General features: G+C 44.3%; 1 protein-coding gene across 1 annotated transcript; it reads right to left on the bottom strand.

The window, feature by feature from the left end:
• Window positions 1–953: 953 nt before the first annotated feature.
• LOC115473952 (vitamin K epoxide reductase complex subunit 1-like protein 1) lies at window positions 954–14,736 on the bottom strand. The gene is made up of 3 exons (XM_030209175.1): window positions 14,468–14,736; window positions 6,478–6,587; window positions 954–1,714 (listed from the first exon to the last, which is right to left on the bottom strand). Exons 1-3 carry the CDS (start codon window positions 14,635–14,637, stop codon window positions 1,482–1,484), a joined length of 513 nt encoding a protein of 170 aa, XP_030065035.1. The 5' UTR covers window positions 14,638–14,736; the 3' UTR covers window positions 954–1,481.
• Between the last annotated feature and the right edge of the window lie 144 nt (window positions 14,737–14,880).

The following is a 14,880-nucleotide window of genomic DNA, read 5'->3' as shown; positions in this document are numbered from 1 at the left end:
ATTGTTAGTGAACTGGACAGTTATTATGTTTGAGAAAAACAAAGATGTTTTCATTTTTTGGAAAAACAAGAGTTATAGCCACAAAAGGTAAAACTTCTATGGGGGAATCCTATGCATTCCTGCTACTAGCACATCTCCCGAGAGGACATTTTCTGTTGTGGAAAGACTGTGGAAGACAGGAGAGCTAGAATGAGATTGTTGATTACTATTATTCATCCACAAATTTAAAAATCATAATAGTGCTTATTGGGCATATTTTCCCCCACTAGGACATACAGAGCATAGTGTATTTTGTACCCCTGGACATTTTAACAAGGTGGAGTAGGGTTCCTTGGGGTAGTAGAAGTCACCTATTGTTGGGGTTGGAAGTGTAGAGGGTGGTGGGAGGGTAGTCTTGTTGCTCGTTGTTATTCTTGTTTTCTATTTGTGATTTATAAACAGCTGTACAGAACATTGTTCCTTTTTATACTTTAATAAAAAGTCTCAAATATAAAATCATAAATGTTCAAGGTTTATGCAGATAAGGACAGAGACCATGGGGAAGGGGACCAACTTTGTCCCTGTGCCATTCTCTAAGACAGACTTCTACAGGCTGTAGCAGCTCTGGCCCACCTCCTCACTGCTGCGTGGAAGCTGACTTATAAGGTCAAAAATCTGATAAGTATACCAGAGTATGGCACAACTGAAAGTGATCAACCCCAAATGTCTGTGTCTAGTTTGCCTATCCTTTAATCCTGCCCTGCTACTAAGTGTGTTCAGCAAAAGCTTTCCTCATTTTATAACTGTTTCCCCTGGAAAGCTAGTCTGAACCAGGCTGGCAATGCATACTTAAATATATAAAACAGGAGAGAATAAAAGGATAATGCAAAGACTAGATGAGTCTGCCGGTCTTTTCTCTGCCATGATATTCTACATTTCTATGTAATAAAAGAACACAGAATCTTAGAAACAAATAACATGAAAAAGATCATCATAAAAGCACTTGTCATTTGCATCTCTAAGGTACAGACAAAATTATGTAACATGTATGCAGCAATTAGAAAGGGTTTCTACATCATACCTGATCCCATCTGCTAGCTTGATTTCGGTATTTTAATACAGTAAAATAACACAGACTGAATTAGTATCTTTGTTCGTTGCATTTAGAATTCTGCAGCTCTAATCACTCACTCAATCTATTCCACTTGCTTTTATACCCCTGTTGCCACTGATGCTTTTATCAGACAGGAATACGTTTGTCCTTTTAAAGGCCTCTCTCAAATATATCTCAGTAGATGTTGAAGGAGGTCTTTTGCCAACTCACTGTGAAGAATGACCTTTTTTGTACTAATTAGTCTTTAGCAGTTGAAGTTGCTATTGGGACTAATTGGACACTGCTCCCTGTGCAGGGAAAAAGTTTGCTTGCAATATCTAGAGCGTTCTGTAACTGAAGAAACTTGTGGAGAAATGACACTGCTGGAGACATCTTAGGAAATGTCTTCTTAATACTTCTTGGTTTTCCTAGTTTCTAGTTGGAGGTATTCAAGTCGTAGGTATTCAAGTCGTACCCAGTTGAGGAAGAAAAGGGTGAAATTCAGCATATAGGTGGTTATACAAACGACACAAAAGTCGTGGAGAACAAAAAAGAGGATATAGGCAAGGAACAGGGAGCCGGCCACAGATACGACTGAGGTGCCAATCAGAGTGACAGCTGCTGCAATGGTTCCTACAAACCCTGAAATCAAGGGAAGAGAGAGAGAGAGAGAGGGATAAAAATGACTTACTCCATCAGTTCATATTGTCTGGTGTGCTAGAAAAAGAAGGAATTCCAGAAAGAGGGAAAGGGAGAAAGAGAGAAAGAAAGAAGCTGCAGAGGAAAAGGACATTGTAGAATGACATCCACTAGTATTTGCAAGATAACAATTGATGGGCATTATACAGCACATGCAGAGAAACCAAGTAATAGTGTAATATACAGAGCATACATCTTTGTACATGTTCAGGTCATTCCATTATATTACTACTACTACTACTACTTATTTCTATAGTGCTACTAGACGTACACAGCGCTGTACACTTGAGAAGAGACAGTCCTCCCTCGACAGAGCTTAAAATCTAATTATATGCATTAAAAAGTACACCCAAATTGATATAGCACATGTAAATCTACAAATTAATGCATGTAAAGTCAATTTCTACACATAAAAACTTGTTAGAAAAATTTTATACATGAAAAATTCAAAATGAACCAAAAAAGGTCTGAAAATTCTCACACAAAAAAAAAATCCAAAAACTAGCCCAAAATTATTGCACACCCCCTATATCTCAGTATATCTAGATGAAGATGAACAAAGGTCCCCTAGAGAACTGCTCTGTATTTCCACCTTGGTAAAAAATCATCAATTTGGAAATGGAGGAATTCTCAAAGCGAATCGCATGCAAATGAGCTGGTTGCTGCTTTTGCGATCAGCTCATTTGCATGCCATGGGGGGAAGCCAGTCTGCCAGCCGAGAATGCACAGGACAGCCAATTGCTAAGTGTGGCTGCTCTGCTTATGCTACAGACGGCTTCCCTACACGCAGACAAGCCAAGTGTATGAAAGCCAGCATAGTGGGTTTTTTTTTTTTTTTTTTAACTGCCGCGTTGCTGATGCCAGAAGCCTGCTATATGGGTATGTGGGTGCCTTCCACTCTCCTACCTGCAAAAGTTGGGGGGGGGGGGGGGATTGCAGATCCCAAATGGAGCAGCTTTCTGCAGGGCCGGTCTTAGGCAGAGGCGACCGAGGCGGCCGCATAGGGCCCCGCGCCTAAGGGGGCCCCGCGCGGCGTGCCTCGCCGACCACACTCGTCTGCCCTCCACCCACGTCCCGCGACGCGAGTCTCCTCGTTCCCCTGCTGCTCTCCCTCCCTCCAGCCACCTCAGACATCACCCGTCTGACCCCCCCCTCCCTCCCCGACCCGCCCCGCCAAACGACCCTCTTCTTTCGCCCGCACCTCAACTGACCCGACCCAGCATTTAAAAAAACCTTCAAGCGGCGGTGCCGGTGCCTCGCGTCTGAGGGCAGAAAACTCGCTTCGTCGTTGGCCGGCCTTCCCTCAAGTCCCGCCCTCTGATGTAACTTCCGCAAGGGCGGGACTTGAGGGAAGGCCGGCCAACGACGAAGCGAGTTTTCTGCCCTCAGACGCAAGGCACCGGCACCGCCGCTTGAAGGTTTTTTTAAATGCTGGGTCGGGTCAGTTGAGGTGCGGGCGAAAGAAGAGGGTCGTTTGGCGGGTCGGGGAGGGGGGGGGTCAGACGGGAGATGTCTCAGGTGGCTGGAGGGAGGGAGAGCAGCAGGGGAACGAGGAGACTCGCGTCGCGGGACGTGGGTGGAGGGCAGGGGGGACGGGGGGGTTACTGGACATAGGTGGATGGCAGTTGGCAAGTGGGGCAGGAGGGTCGCTGGACATGGGGTGGATGTAGGGGAGGAGGGTCACTGGACATGGGTGGATGGCAGGGGAGGGCATAGGGGACAGGGGGGGTTGCTGGACATGGATGGCGGGGGGGACAGGAGGGTCGCTGGACATGGGTGGATGGCAGGGGAGGGGGGTTCTGGACATAGGTGGAGAGCAGGGGGCACAGGAGGGTCGCTGGACATGGGTGGATGGCAGGGGAGGGGGTTTCTGGACATAGGTGGATGGCAGGGGAGGGCAGGGGGCACAGGAGGGTTGCTGGACATGGGTGGATGGCAGGGGAGAGCATAGGGGACGGGGGGGTTGCTGGACATGGATGGCAGGAGGGACAGGAGGGTCGCTGGACATGGGTGGATGGCAGGGGAGAGCATAGGGGACGGGGGGGGTTGCTGGACATGGATGGCAGGAGGGACAGGAGGGTCGCTGGACATGGGTGGATGGCAGGGGAGGGGGTTTCTGGACATAGGTGGATGGCAGGGGCGGGCAGGGAGGACAGGAGGGGCGCTGGACATGGGTGGGTGGCAGGGGAGGGGGTTTCTGGATATAGGTGGATGGCAGGGGAGGGCAGGGGGCACAGGAGGGTCGCTGGACATGGGTGGATGGCAGGGGAGGGCATAGGGGACAGGGGGGGTTGCTGGACATGGAGGGCAGGGGGGACAGGAGGGTCGCTGGACATGGGTGGATGGCAGGGGAGGGGGTTTCTGGACATAGGTGGATGGCAGGGGCGGGCAGGGAGGACAGGAGGGTCGCTGGACATGGGTGGATGGCAGGGGAGGACAGAGGGGGCGGGGGGTTGCTGGACATAGATGGATGGCAGGGGGGACAGGAGGGTCGCTGGACATAGGTGGATGGAGGAGAGAGAAGAAATGCTGGACATGGATGGAGGCGAGGGAAGAGTGAGGAAGGAGATGAGGTGAGGAGGGAAAAGGAAGAGAGGAGATAAAGTGCACATGGATATAGAAAATAGGCAGAAGCTGGATCCACTGGACAGTCAAGTCTGCGGAGGACCCAGCTTTTACTTACGGATGTAGGGCAAGAAATGAAGAAGAAAGGCGGAAAGTAAAGAAATAAATGGAAAGGAAGCCCTGGAAACGGAGTTAAGAGGACAGATAGCAGCACAATCGGATACTGAGCCAGCATGATCAGAAAAACAAAGTCACCAGACAACAAAGGTAGAAAAAACTATTTTATTCAGGATTTATTAATTGGAATATGTTAGTTTTTGGAAATGTGCATCTGTGATATTTTTCATGTAAGTTTTAATTTTTGTAGTATTGCTACATACTGAGTCTGACTTCTTGAGGTAACTTTCCAGTTCAGTATTTTGATCAAGGTGTGATCAAGGAAGGTACAGTATTCTGCTAGCGTATAGTTTGCAGCCCTTTTTGTTTGTTTTTTTTCACTAGGTTGTACACTGGTGTTTTAGAGCCCGGTGTAATTACAGTTGCCTTTCCACGCCACGCATAAGGTTGTAGCTCGTCCTGTCCTTGGAATTAGTGCTGTTTATGGTTTGTGAAGGTTATGAGTGTGTTTTTGCATACGTTTGTGTATAGTGTTTTGCAGTGGAGAGATTGTGTGTTGGCACCAAACATCGGAAAGGGTGTAGAGCCTAAATCATGACACACTATCTCTAAAAGGGTGTTTTGTGGCTCTACATGAGAATTGTGATATTATGATCCCTTGCTAGCTTCATATTGTTGATAATCTGCATTTTCCGTATGGCTGGTATATTGGTGTATAAGGTATTAATTGTGACTTTTTTTTTTTTACTTATTTTTTTTCTGTGTGTTGTCAGACAATTATGGATGACAGAGTCGGAGTCTTCTTGAGTCAGAGAGTTGTGGTATATATTTTAAAACAATTTTAATACCTTGGTGGACTATATGTTTTTATATTGTACATTATATTTTACATATCACTTAATTTTATTGTATATCTTTTCATTTCATTTTTATTTTATTGCATATATGGGTTACAGAGTAATAGGGGAATTTGAAAGTACTGAATCTTTTCTTAATATTTTTCCTTTATTCTCCTTTGTTATGAGAATTGGAACTACTAATTGTAGTGGACTTGAACTGAATAATTTCTGGGGAGGGGAGGTTTCATGATAGCATTGTGCTTATTATTTCAATCAGTTTTTTGTACAAGTTTAGCTTCATTTGTCTTTGAAATTTCATAAATAAAAAAATGTTCTAAAAATGGAATAATTTTATCAATGGGGTGGAGCTAGGGTGGGGCGGGGCTACGGTGGGGCGGGGCTATGGTGGGGTGGGGCTAGGATGGGGCCCCACCAAATTGGTCTGCATAGGGCCCCGCACTTGCTAAGACCGGCCCTGGCTTTCTGCATACGGAAGTTGGGGGAGGGGGGTTGCAGATCCTGAATACTGGAGCAGCTTTTAAATGCTGATGTTGGCCCTTTAAAACAGGAGCTTGCACTCTTCCCCGCCCAGCCCGGTGCGGAGCCTGCAACCTGGTTTGTTGTTTGAAAGGGTGGGTTTTTTTTTTTCTTTTTTTGACTGGTGAAGGGTGGGAGCTAGCAGGGCTGCTCTGGTGCAACTTGTTTCTCCCCGCAAGTCCTTCTCCTCTTGCAGGAGCTGCAGAGGAGGTGGCTGTGGAGTAGTTGCTATGAAGAACTGTCAGACCGATAGCACCAGACCTCCCGTTAAATTTTCCACGGTAAAGGTAGGGGCTGCTTGTGTGCATCATTCGGAAAATGGTTGTGCATCGCCTTGTATGAACATTTGTATAGTAATTAGCTCATTCTGTTTTCGTTAGCTGCTACTGTAACAGGAAAAGGGCTCGGAGAACTCTTTTGTGCATGTCTTGATGAACTCCTTATTCGCCAAACCAACTAGAATCAGTGTAAAGCATGTTACTGGCTTGTTAGGTTTTGAGCATCTGGGCCCTAGTATTTAACCCATCACTAGAATCTACAAGTGTCAAAATTAAACAGACGGATACTGTAGAAAGATAAGACATCTAGAAATGAATGAAGAAATCTATAAAGCATAAGCTATTTGCCTGTATATAACTGTTCACTTACCCAGAAGTATCTGTAAACTGTAAAACACTATCCCAAAGACACTGTTGGGCTGATTGATCACGCTGTTCCTCCCTACAAAATTCTCCAGCAGCCCAAAGCCACGGCCCCACCTGAGAAAAGGCAACAAAACTTATGAAAATACATTAAGAATCTCAAGAAGCAAATCTGTCGATTCAGCAGTGATGTTTCCTGCCATCAAAACAGAAGAAAGTCTCATGGGTGATAGCATCAAAATTATACAGAACTATAAAAGATATAAAGGGGTCTTTTACAAAGCCATGCTGGCGTTTTTAGCTTGTGGTAAAGCTGAGATGTCCATAGGAATATAATGGGCGTCTCAGCATTTAGCGCCAGCTGATTTTTACCACTCACTAAAAATGCACAACTTTGTAAAACACCGCCATAGAGAAGCAGGACGACTCAAGCATTAGGCAGACTACATAGTCACTGGAGTGGGGGGGCAGCTTCTGTCAGATCAAAACAATGAGTCCTCACAGCCACACAAACTCAGAGATGGTAGACAATTTTCAAATAATCTGTTTTTGTGTGTGAACAGCTTTTGTAAATATGTGAACGTAAAATGTCCAATTATGCACTTACATGGTAATGTCTTGGCAGGGTTGGTGTTGTTGGAATGATCATGATTAATGAGTTTAACTATCTAAATATCAGGCAGGTAGGTGAGAGGCCTGAAAGTGTGGGGGGAGGGGATATAAGGCTGACAGTTTGCCTAAAACATTGGTTCTCAACCCAGTCCTCAGTGCACACTCAGCCAGTCTGGTTTTCAGGATACCACAATGAATATGCATGAGATAGATCTGCATACCAATGAGGCAGAACATGCAGATCTCTCTCATGCATATTCATTATGGATATCTGAAAATCTGACTATGTTCCAAGGACTGAGTTGAGACGCACAGGCCTAGGGTGCCTAATACCCTTACACCAGCGCTGCAGAGAAGGGCAGCAAAAGTGATAAGAGGATGAATAGCTTTTCTTCATGAGAAGCTCAACAGATTAGGTCTCTTCAGCTTGGAAAAGATAAACTATATGTGACCATCTCTAGTGAAAGGTGACTAAAAGTTACCAGAAACAAACAAACAACAAAAAAATAAAGAGGCTTTGATGAATTCTGTTACAGCAAACAATTTGTAATAGAACAGTCCAAACTCCATCTTTTCATATGAAAACAAAAAAAAGTTACAGAAGTTCAAACATGTAACTTACGGATCCATGACATGAAAAATAGCCCATTTTCAACATTCTGAATCTCAGACTTTAGTCACCTTTTCCCAGAGTCACATATATAGGGTTATAAAATCATGAAAGGGTTCAACAAATTAATAAGGAATGGTGTTTGTTCTTTTACATAGTACCAGGACTGGGTGCAATCCATGAATCTGATAACAGATTTAAAACACATTTAAGGAACCCATAATTAAGTTGTGGGAATTTTTGCGGGGAATATGATTGAGGCTAGCTTTATAAATGAGTCCCATTAACAATTATTAGTCAGACAGTCTTAAGGATTGCCACCTTTTATTAAGAGAGTGAGAAATCGTGAATGGGTCTCCCCATTTGAATTTGTTGGATACTTCTCAGGAAACCTAGCCTTGTCACAGTGAGAAGACAGGATACATAACTTTTTAAAATCATGGTTCGTTTGTTTGTTTTTTTCCTCATGCCAACAGTGATGTTATCACTATGTGATTGCTTGTTCCTTTTTAGGAGGTGTAGTTTTACGTCCATTTTTAAAGAATGAAACAGGATTGTACAATGTATAAAAGTGGGATCACTTTGGGGTCTATGAACTAATGGTCTGTAGGAAACATTCGGGTACTAAGCTGGGTACCAATTATTGACTGCATATGCATTACTCTTACCACCAGATCGCTTGATGGTAAAAGTGATGCATATGTAAATGAGGGCACGAGCAGATAATGCGCTGGAGCTACAGCTTCTCAGTATCATTTTGTACTACAGAGTGGTTCTTGTTTTTTGTGAGGGATGGGAGTGAGGAAGACGGGCGCAGAGGCATATTGTTTTCGGGCAATGTGAAGAATTGTTCCATCAGGCTAACTGCCCCTTTCACTTTAGATCTGCTAGCACTGGGAACAATGAGATTCACAGTGGCATGGACATTTGAATGCCAACAAGACTTTTATCGCATTAGAATAGTGCCTACAGGGTTACAAAAAGGGTACCCAGCTGGCTAAACCTTTAACTAGATCCCTTTGGAATAACGTCTTCCACATTTATTAAATATCAATTATTTGTTACTACATAAGTATTGTCATACTGGGACAGACCAAAGGCCCATCAAGCCCAGCATCCTGTTTCCTACAGTGGCCAATACAGGTCACAAATACCTGGCAAGATCCCAGAAAAGCTCAATACATTTTATGTTGCATATCCCAGAAATAAGCAGTGGATTTTCCCAAGTCAATTTAATAATGGTCTATGGACTTTTCCTTTAGGAAGCTGTCCAGATCCTTTTTAAACTCCGCTAAGCTGCCTTTAGCACATTCTCTGGCAACAAATTCCAGAGTTTAATTACAACTTGAGAGAAGAAATATTCTCCAATTCATATTAAATTTACTACTTTGCAGCTTCATTGCATGCCCCCTAGTCCTAGTATTTTTGGAAAGAGTAAACAAATGATTCACATCTACCCGTTCCACTCCACTCATTTTATAGACCTCTATCATATCTCCCCTCAACCGTCTCTTCTCCAAGCTGAAGAGCCCTAGACGCTTCAGCGTTTCCTCATACGAAAGTCGTCCCATCCCCTTTATCATTTTTGTCGCCATTCTCTGTACCTTTTCTAATTCCACTATCTTTTTTGAGATGCAGCAACCAGAATTGAACACAATATTCGAGGTGCGGTCGCACCATGGACCGATACATAGCTTTCTTCTATTTTTCTGCCTTCTTCTTAAATCTAATTTTCCATCTCTTCTCTTTCAGCATTTCTTCCTTCACCTCTCTTCCATTTATATGTGCACTGACTGTCTCCATATCCCTCATCATTTTCCAGAATTGTCCATCGGTCCTTCTTTATGCTATTGTGTATCACTCCCCATTTACAGCTTCTTCCCTCTTTCTTCTCTTCCTCCTGGTTCCTCCCACCCTGTGGCCTTACCCCCCTCTAACAGTTTGGCATTTCTCAATCCCTCCCTTCATGGCCCAAAGTCCCCTCCTGTTTGATTCTCTCTCTATCCCACCCCCACACGTCTGGAATCTCTGCTTTTCTCCTTCTCCCTTCACTTCAGCCCACGCAGCTCCAAACTTGCTGTCTTCCCTGGCAAAGCTTAACCATGCTGCCTCTGGCTGGCCCCAGGGCTTTTCCTCTGCCACAACCCGCCCATGCAGCAACAGAGAGTTATGACAGAGGAAGTGCCTCCAAGACTGGTCAGAGGCAGCTTGGTTTAATTGCTGCTAGTGCAGACAATAAGTTTAGAGGACCCCAGAGATAGGGAAGGGAAGGAGCAAGACTTGCCCGAGCTTCCACTGCTGCTCTTAACACAGTGTTCAATGCAAGGCCTGCTGCCTCATCAAGCAGGAAAACAAAAACAAAAATAACCCTGAATGATGGCAGGGACCACCCAAAAGGTCCCCAGGAGCTACTACTGCCTAAGTGCTACAGGACAATAGCTTGCTGGCTAATCAATGCATCCAATTCTATTCTCCATCCCCGACATGCCCCTTCAAAAAAAGAATTGGTTTAAAAACCACAAGCTTAATGCATGCAGATGGCAAAACTAACTCAAATCCTTCCCCCCCCCCCCCCCCCCGGATATTCAGTGCTATTTAACCGGCCAGAACGGCTGCTGATTAAATAGCGCTTAACCGGCTATCCCCCACTGAATATCCCCAATTAGTGACTAGCAGATAGCCGGTTTCGTGAAAACCTGGTATATCTTTGGCTGCTTTAAAGATTACCAGCTAAGTCTGAATATCAGTTTTGCCGCTTATATTTAAACCGGCCAAAAATAAACTGGATATTCAATGCCAATCACCAGAAATAGCCCAGCATTGAATATTCAGTTTTAGCCCTGACCGTGGGAGTTAGCCGGTGTAACTCCTGCGGTCTGAATATCAGCCTCGACATGATTTAGTGTATCCCACATTAGGCCATTTTTGCTATGTTAGGTGCAATTAGTGCCTAATGCAGGTTAGTAAAAGGGCCTCTACTGGCCTTAGCGCACTCTTAACCCATTAGTGCCCAATGGTCCCATATTTGTTCCCACATATGGGAACACTGGGCACTAAAGGGTTAAATTAGTCTTTCCCATGTGCAAAGGCCATTTTTACCATGGGTATAATGGTCGATTCTCAGATTTTCCACATAGCATGTGGTCATTAAAGCATGAGCCCCTACTGCCACCTATTTTATAGGCGGTAGATAAACATGCGCTAATTAGTTATTGCACAGCAATGCCGACGTGATAACTGATTTGCATGCACTCACTCTCAGCCCCCAGACATGCCCCTGTGTCAAAAGTATTTTAAATGTTTTTGGCACATGGGCAACATGTGCACATGGCAAAATTACTATGAGATGCCTCACTATATCCCATGGTAAATGCCATTTTTTGGTGTGGTAAGCACAAATTAATGCTTCTTTGTAAAAGGGCCCCTAAGTGACTTGCCAAGGAGCAGCAGTGGGATTTGAACGGACTTCCCTGGTTGTCAGCCGGTGCTCTAAACACTGATAAACTACCTTCCATTCAAATATTTCACAAGACAACCTATGGAGGGACACCGCAGAAGCGGAGGACTGTATTCCACTACGTCAACAAATACAAGGATAAGGAGTAGTGAGCAGCAGGGCTCTCCAGTGACAAAACAGCTGTTTTTGCAAGTCACACATTGACCCTATACTTTTTTGGATTACATCTTTGTCAAGACTGTTTTTCAGTGATCTTTTGTAAAGACCCCTGATATAGGCTTTCTTGCTGAAACACAGTGCTGTGTCTGGTCCTGAAGAATAAAGGTTTCATTTACTAAAACCATCATCTTGCTGTTTTGTCACGGGAAAGCCCTACTGGTCACACTACTCCTTTTCCTTGTACAAGACAACCTATAAAATTTAAGTTACGTGGAGGGGCATAATCGAACATGGGTGCCCATCTTCATGGACAGGCACGCGAAGGGGCGGGACAAACCGTATTTTCGAAAGAAAATGGGCGTCCATCTTTTTTTCGATAATACAGTTTGTGCCGGGCAAATGCATCGGATTTGGCCAGATTTGAGCTGGGCGGTATCGGTTTTCAGCGATACTGGAAACCGAAGGTGCCCAGCTGAAATCTGCCCAAATCCGATGCATTGGGTCATGGGAGGGGCCAGGATTCGTAGTGCACTGGTCCCCCTCACATGCCAAGACACCAACCGGGCACCCTAGGGGGCACTTTTAAAAATTAAAAAAAACCACACTGAAAGACCTGCCAAGTCCATAGCTCCCTTCCCTTGTGTGCTGAGTCCCCCCAAATCCTCCCCAAAACCCACTGCCCACAAGTCTACACCATTACCATAGCCCTAAGGGGTGAAGGGGGGCACCTACATGTGGGTACAGTGGGTTTTGGTTTTTTTTGGAGGGCTCAACATTAAGCACCACAAGTGTAATAGGTGGGGGGGGGGGGGGATGGGCCTGGGTCCACCTGCCTGAAGTCCACTGCACCCACTAACAACTGCTCCAGGGACCTGCATACTGCTGTCAGGGAGCTGGGTATGACATTTGAGGCTGCATACAGGCTGGAAAAAAAAGGTTTTCAAGTTCTTCTTTTTTGGTGGGAGGGGGTTAGTGACCACTGGGGGAGTCAGGGTAGGTCATCCCCGATTCCCCCCGGTGGTCATCTGGCCAGTTGGGGCACTTTTTTAGGATTTGTTCGTAAAAGAAAAAGGTCCAACAAAAGCGACCCAAATTCTCGCTACTGCCGCCCATTTTTTTTCCGATTATCGGCCGAAGGCGCCCATCTCTCCTCGGCCGATAAACACGCCCCAGTCCCGCCTTCACCACGCCCCCTCAACTTTGGTCGTTCCCGCAACGGAGTGCAGTTGGAGGCGCCCAAAATCGGCTTTCGATTATACCGATTTGGGCGCCTTTGAGAGATGGGCGCCCATCTCCCGATTTGGGTCGGAATATGGGCACCTTTCTCTTTCGAAAATGAGCTGGATAATCTACTACCTAGTGACAAATTCTGACAATTTTGTAAAAAAAAAAAAAATGCATTTAACAAAAAAAAAAAATAAGGCCCTAATATTCTAGCCATTTATCTAAATAAGAGCAGCTGTTAGCTGGAGTGAAGGAGTAGCCTAGTGATTAGAGTACGAGTCCTCACATTCAGAGGTGGCAGGATCAAATCCTACTGCTTCTCCTTGTGACCTTGGGCAAGTCACATAACCCTCCATTGCCTCAGTTACAAAAACCAAGATTAGATTGTGAGGTCTCCAGGGACAGGGAAAAATACCCAGTGTACCTGAATGTAACTCACCTTGAGCTACTACTGAAAAAGGTGTGAGCAAAATCCAAAATAAATAAATCTGGATAAATGCTTTGATGGTGTTAGCCATGGATATTCAGCAGTACTACCGGCAAAGTGCAATGGCAGTACATGAGTAGAACTATGCCAGAGCTAGAAGCTATTCAAAGAGAACTGTGATACTCAAACTATTATTCATCCAGATACAGGGTCCTTTTACTAAGGTGCACCAACAGATTAGCACACACTAAATGTGAGCGGAGGAGTGGCCTAATGGTTAGTGCAGTGGGGTTCCTTTCCCACTGAAGCTCTTTGTGACCCTGGGCAAATCACTTAACCCTCCATTGCTTCAGGCACAAAAACCAAGACTGTGAGCCCTCTAGGGACATGGTACCTGCTTATAATTGGATTGTAAGCCACATTGAACCTGAACTCTGGGATAATGCAGGATACAAATGCTCATTATAAATAAAAAAATAAATAAGAATATAGTGTCTGCCTTTAACATTTAGGGCCCTGTTTTCTAAAACACGCTAGCATTTTTAGCACATGCTAAATGCTACAGACACCCATTTATTCCTATGGGTGTCTTTACCATTTAGCATGCATTGTTTAGCTCATGCTAAAACCGCTAGCACACCCTTAGCGCAACTTTGTAAACAGGGCCCTCAATGTATCCTAATCACTAACACACCTCAGTAAAAGTACCCTTATATGAATACAATTAGGACATAGCTGCTTTAACTTTATCTGGAGAGTTATGCAGGTAGTGCTTTGAATATCTGGCATTCACCTCTTACACCAATATTCAGTGCCATTTTCAATCCGTGTAGTGTAAGTGAAAATACAGAATATTTTTAAATGTCAAGACCAACATTAAAAAAACAAAAACAATAAAACAAAAACTTTGTAGCTTAAACAGAAATCCACTGGTAGGGTACCTTAATTTAAAATGCAATTAATAATAATAGCAAAAAAAAAAAATTTCCTCTCTCAAAAGGCTAACTATATTTGAAAACCACTCTGCTATACCCCCCCCCCCCAAAAAAATAAAAATAAAAATAAATACAGATAAACTGTTTTTTTTTTATTCCAAATGAAATATATGGTGGGTGCAAGGTTCTTTTTACACAAACAAAACAGGTATAACTGAAGCTGTAATTGTAAAAAAAAAAAAACTGGAAAACAATGTTATAGGTGAATCTTTTACAGGTTTATAGGTACAGGTCTGATTTTACAAGTAAGTGGTTGCAACACTAACCACCTCATCCTAAACATCTTTTGTTCTACAAATTGTGATATCAAAGGAGCCAACATTCCAAAATTATTGGGGGGTGCTAAACCTAGTGGAAATTACCTCTCCTTGGCCACAGTCAACGAGTTTGTTCAATATAAGCTGGCTCCTATGTGCTTTGGCCCGGTATTTCTTCAACTCTATGCACTAAAACAGGATTAACTAGTTTTGAAGGAAGGTTGCCAGAACAAGGACTACCCTGAACCCCTCTCACCTGGAGGTGAAGACTTTGGAGCAGCTGATAGAAGAGCTGATATCACACAAAGCCTTATAGCTGGCATCACTCTCCTTGGATGTCTCCACGTGATAAGCATAAACGGAGAGCACAATACCTACTAGGCAAAGAAAGAATCTCAGTTTTCGCTCCCAACCCGGCACCTTCATCTTTTGGCAGAGGAGCTACGCCACAACAGCTAGCCAACTCAAGCACTTCTGAAACAAGCTGACGTGGTGCTTCCAAACTGGACCAGTATTGATTGGGTAGAATTCTGCCAATAAATCTTTTGCTGGATTCCTATTGGTGACTTTCGGGGAAGAGACAGACATTCTGGATTTGAGGTTTCTGGGATTTGTAGTTTAGTTATTTTCGTTTGCTGTAGCTGTAGCTGTAGCTGTAGCTGTATTCAC

This window comes from Microcaecilia unicolor, chromosome 7 (genome assembly GCF_901765095.1).
Source record: "Microcaecilia unicolor chromosome 7, aMicUni1.1, whole genome shotgun sequence".
Lineage (NCBI taxonomy): Eukaryota > Metazoa > Chordata > Amphibia > Gymnophiona > Siphonopidae > Microcaecilia > Microcaecilia unicolor.
Note: the sequence above shows the minus strand (reverse complement) of the source record. Positions and strands in the feature narration are given on the sequence as shown.

Coding starts and splice junctions, on each gene's coding strand:
- LOC115473952 (XM_030209175.1), bottom strand. CDS start 14,637: ATGAAGGTGCCGGGTTGGGAGCGAAAACTGAGATTCTTTCTTTGCCTA. Junction 6,588..14,467: donor TCCAAAGTCTTCACCTCCAG/GTGAGAGGGGTT, acceptor GCCTTTTCTCAG/GTGGGGCCGTGGCTTTGGGC. Junction 1,715..6,477: donor CAGTTTACAGATACTTCTGG/GTAAGTGAACAG, acceptor CCTTGATTTCAG/GGTTTGTAGGAACCATTGCA.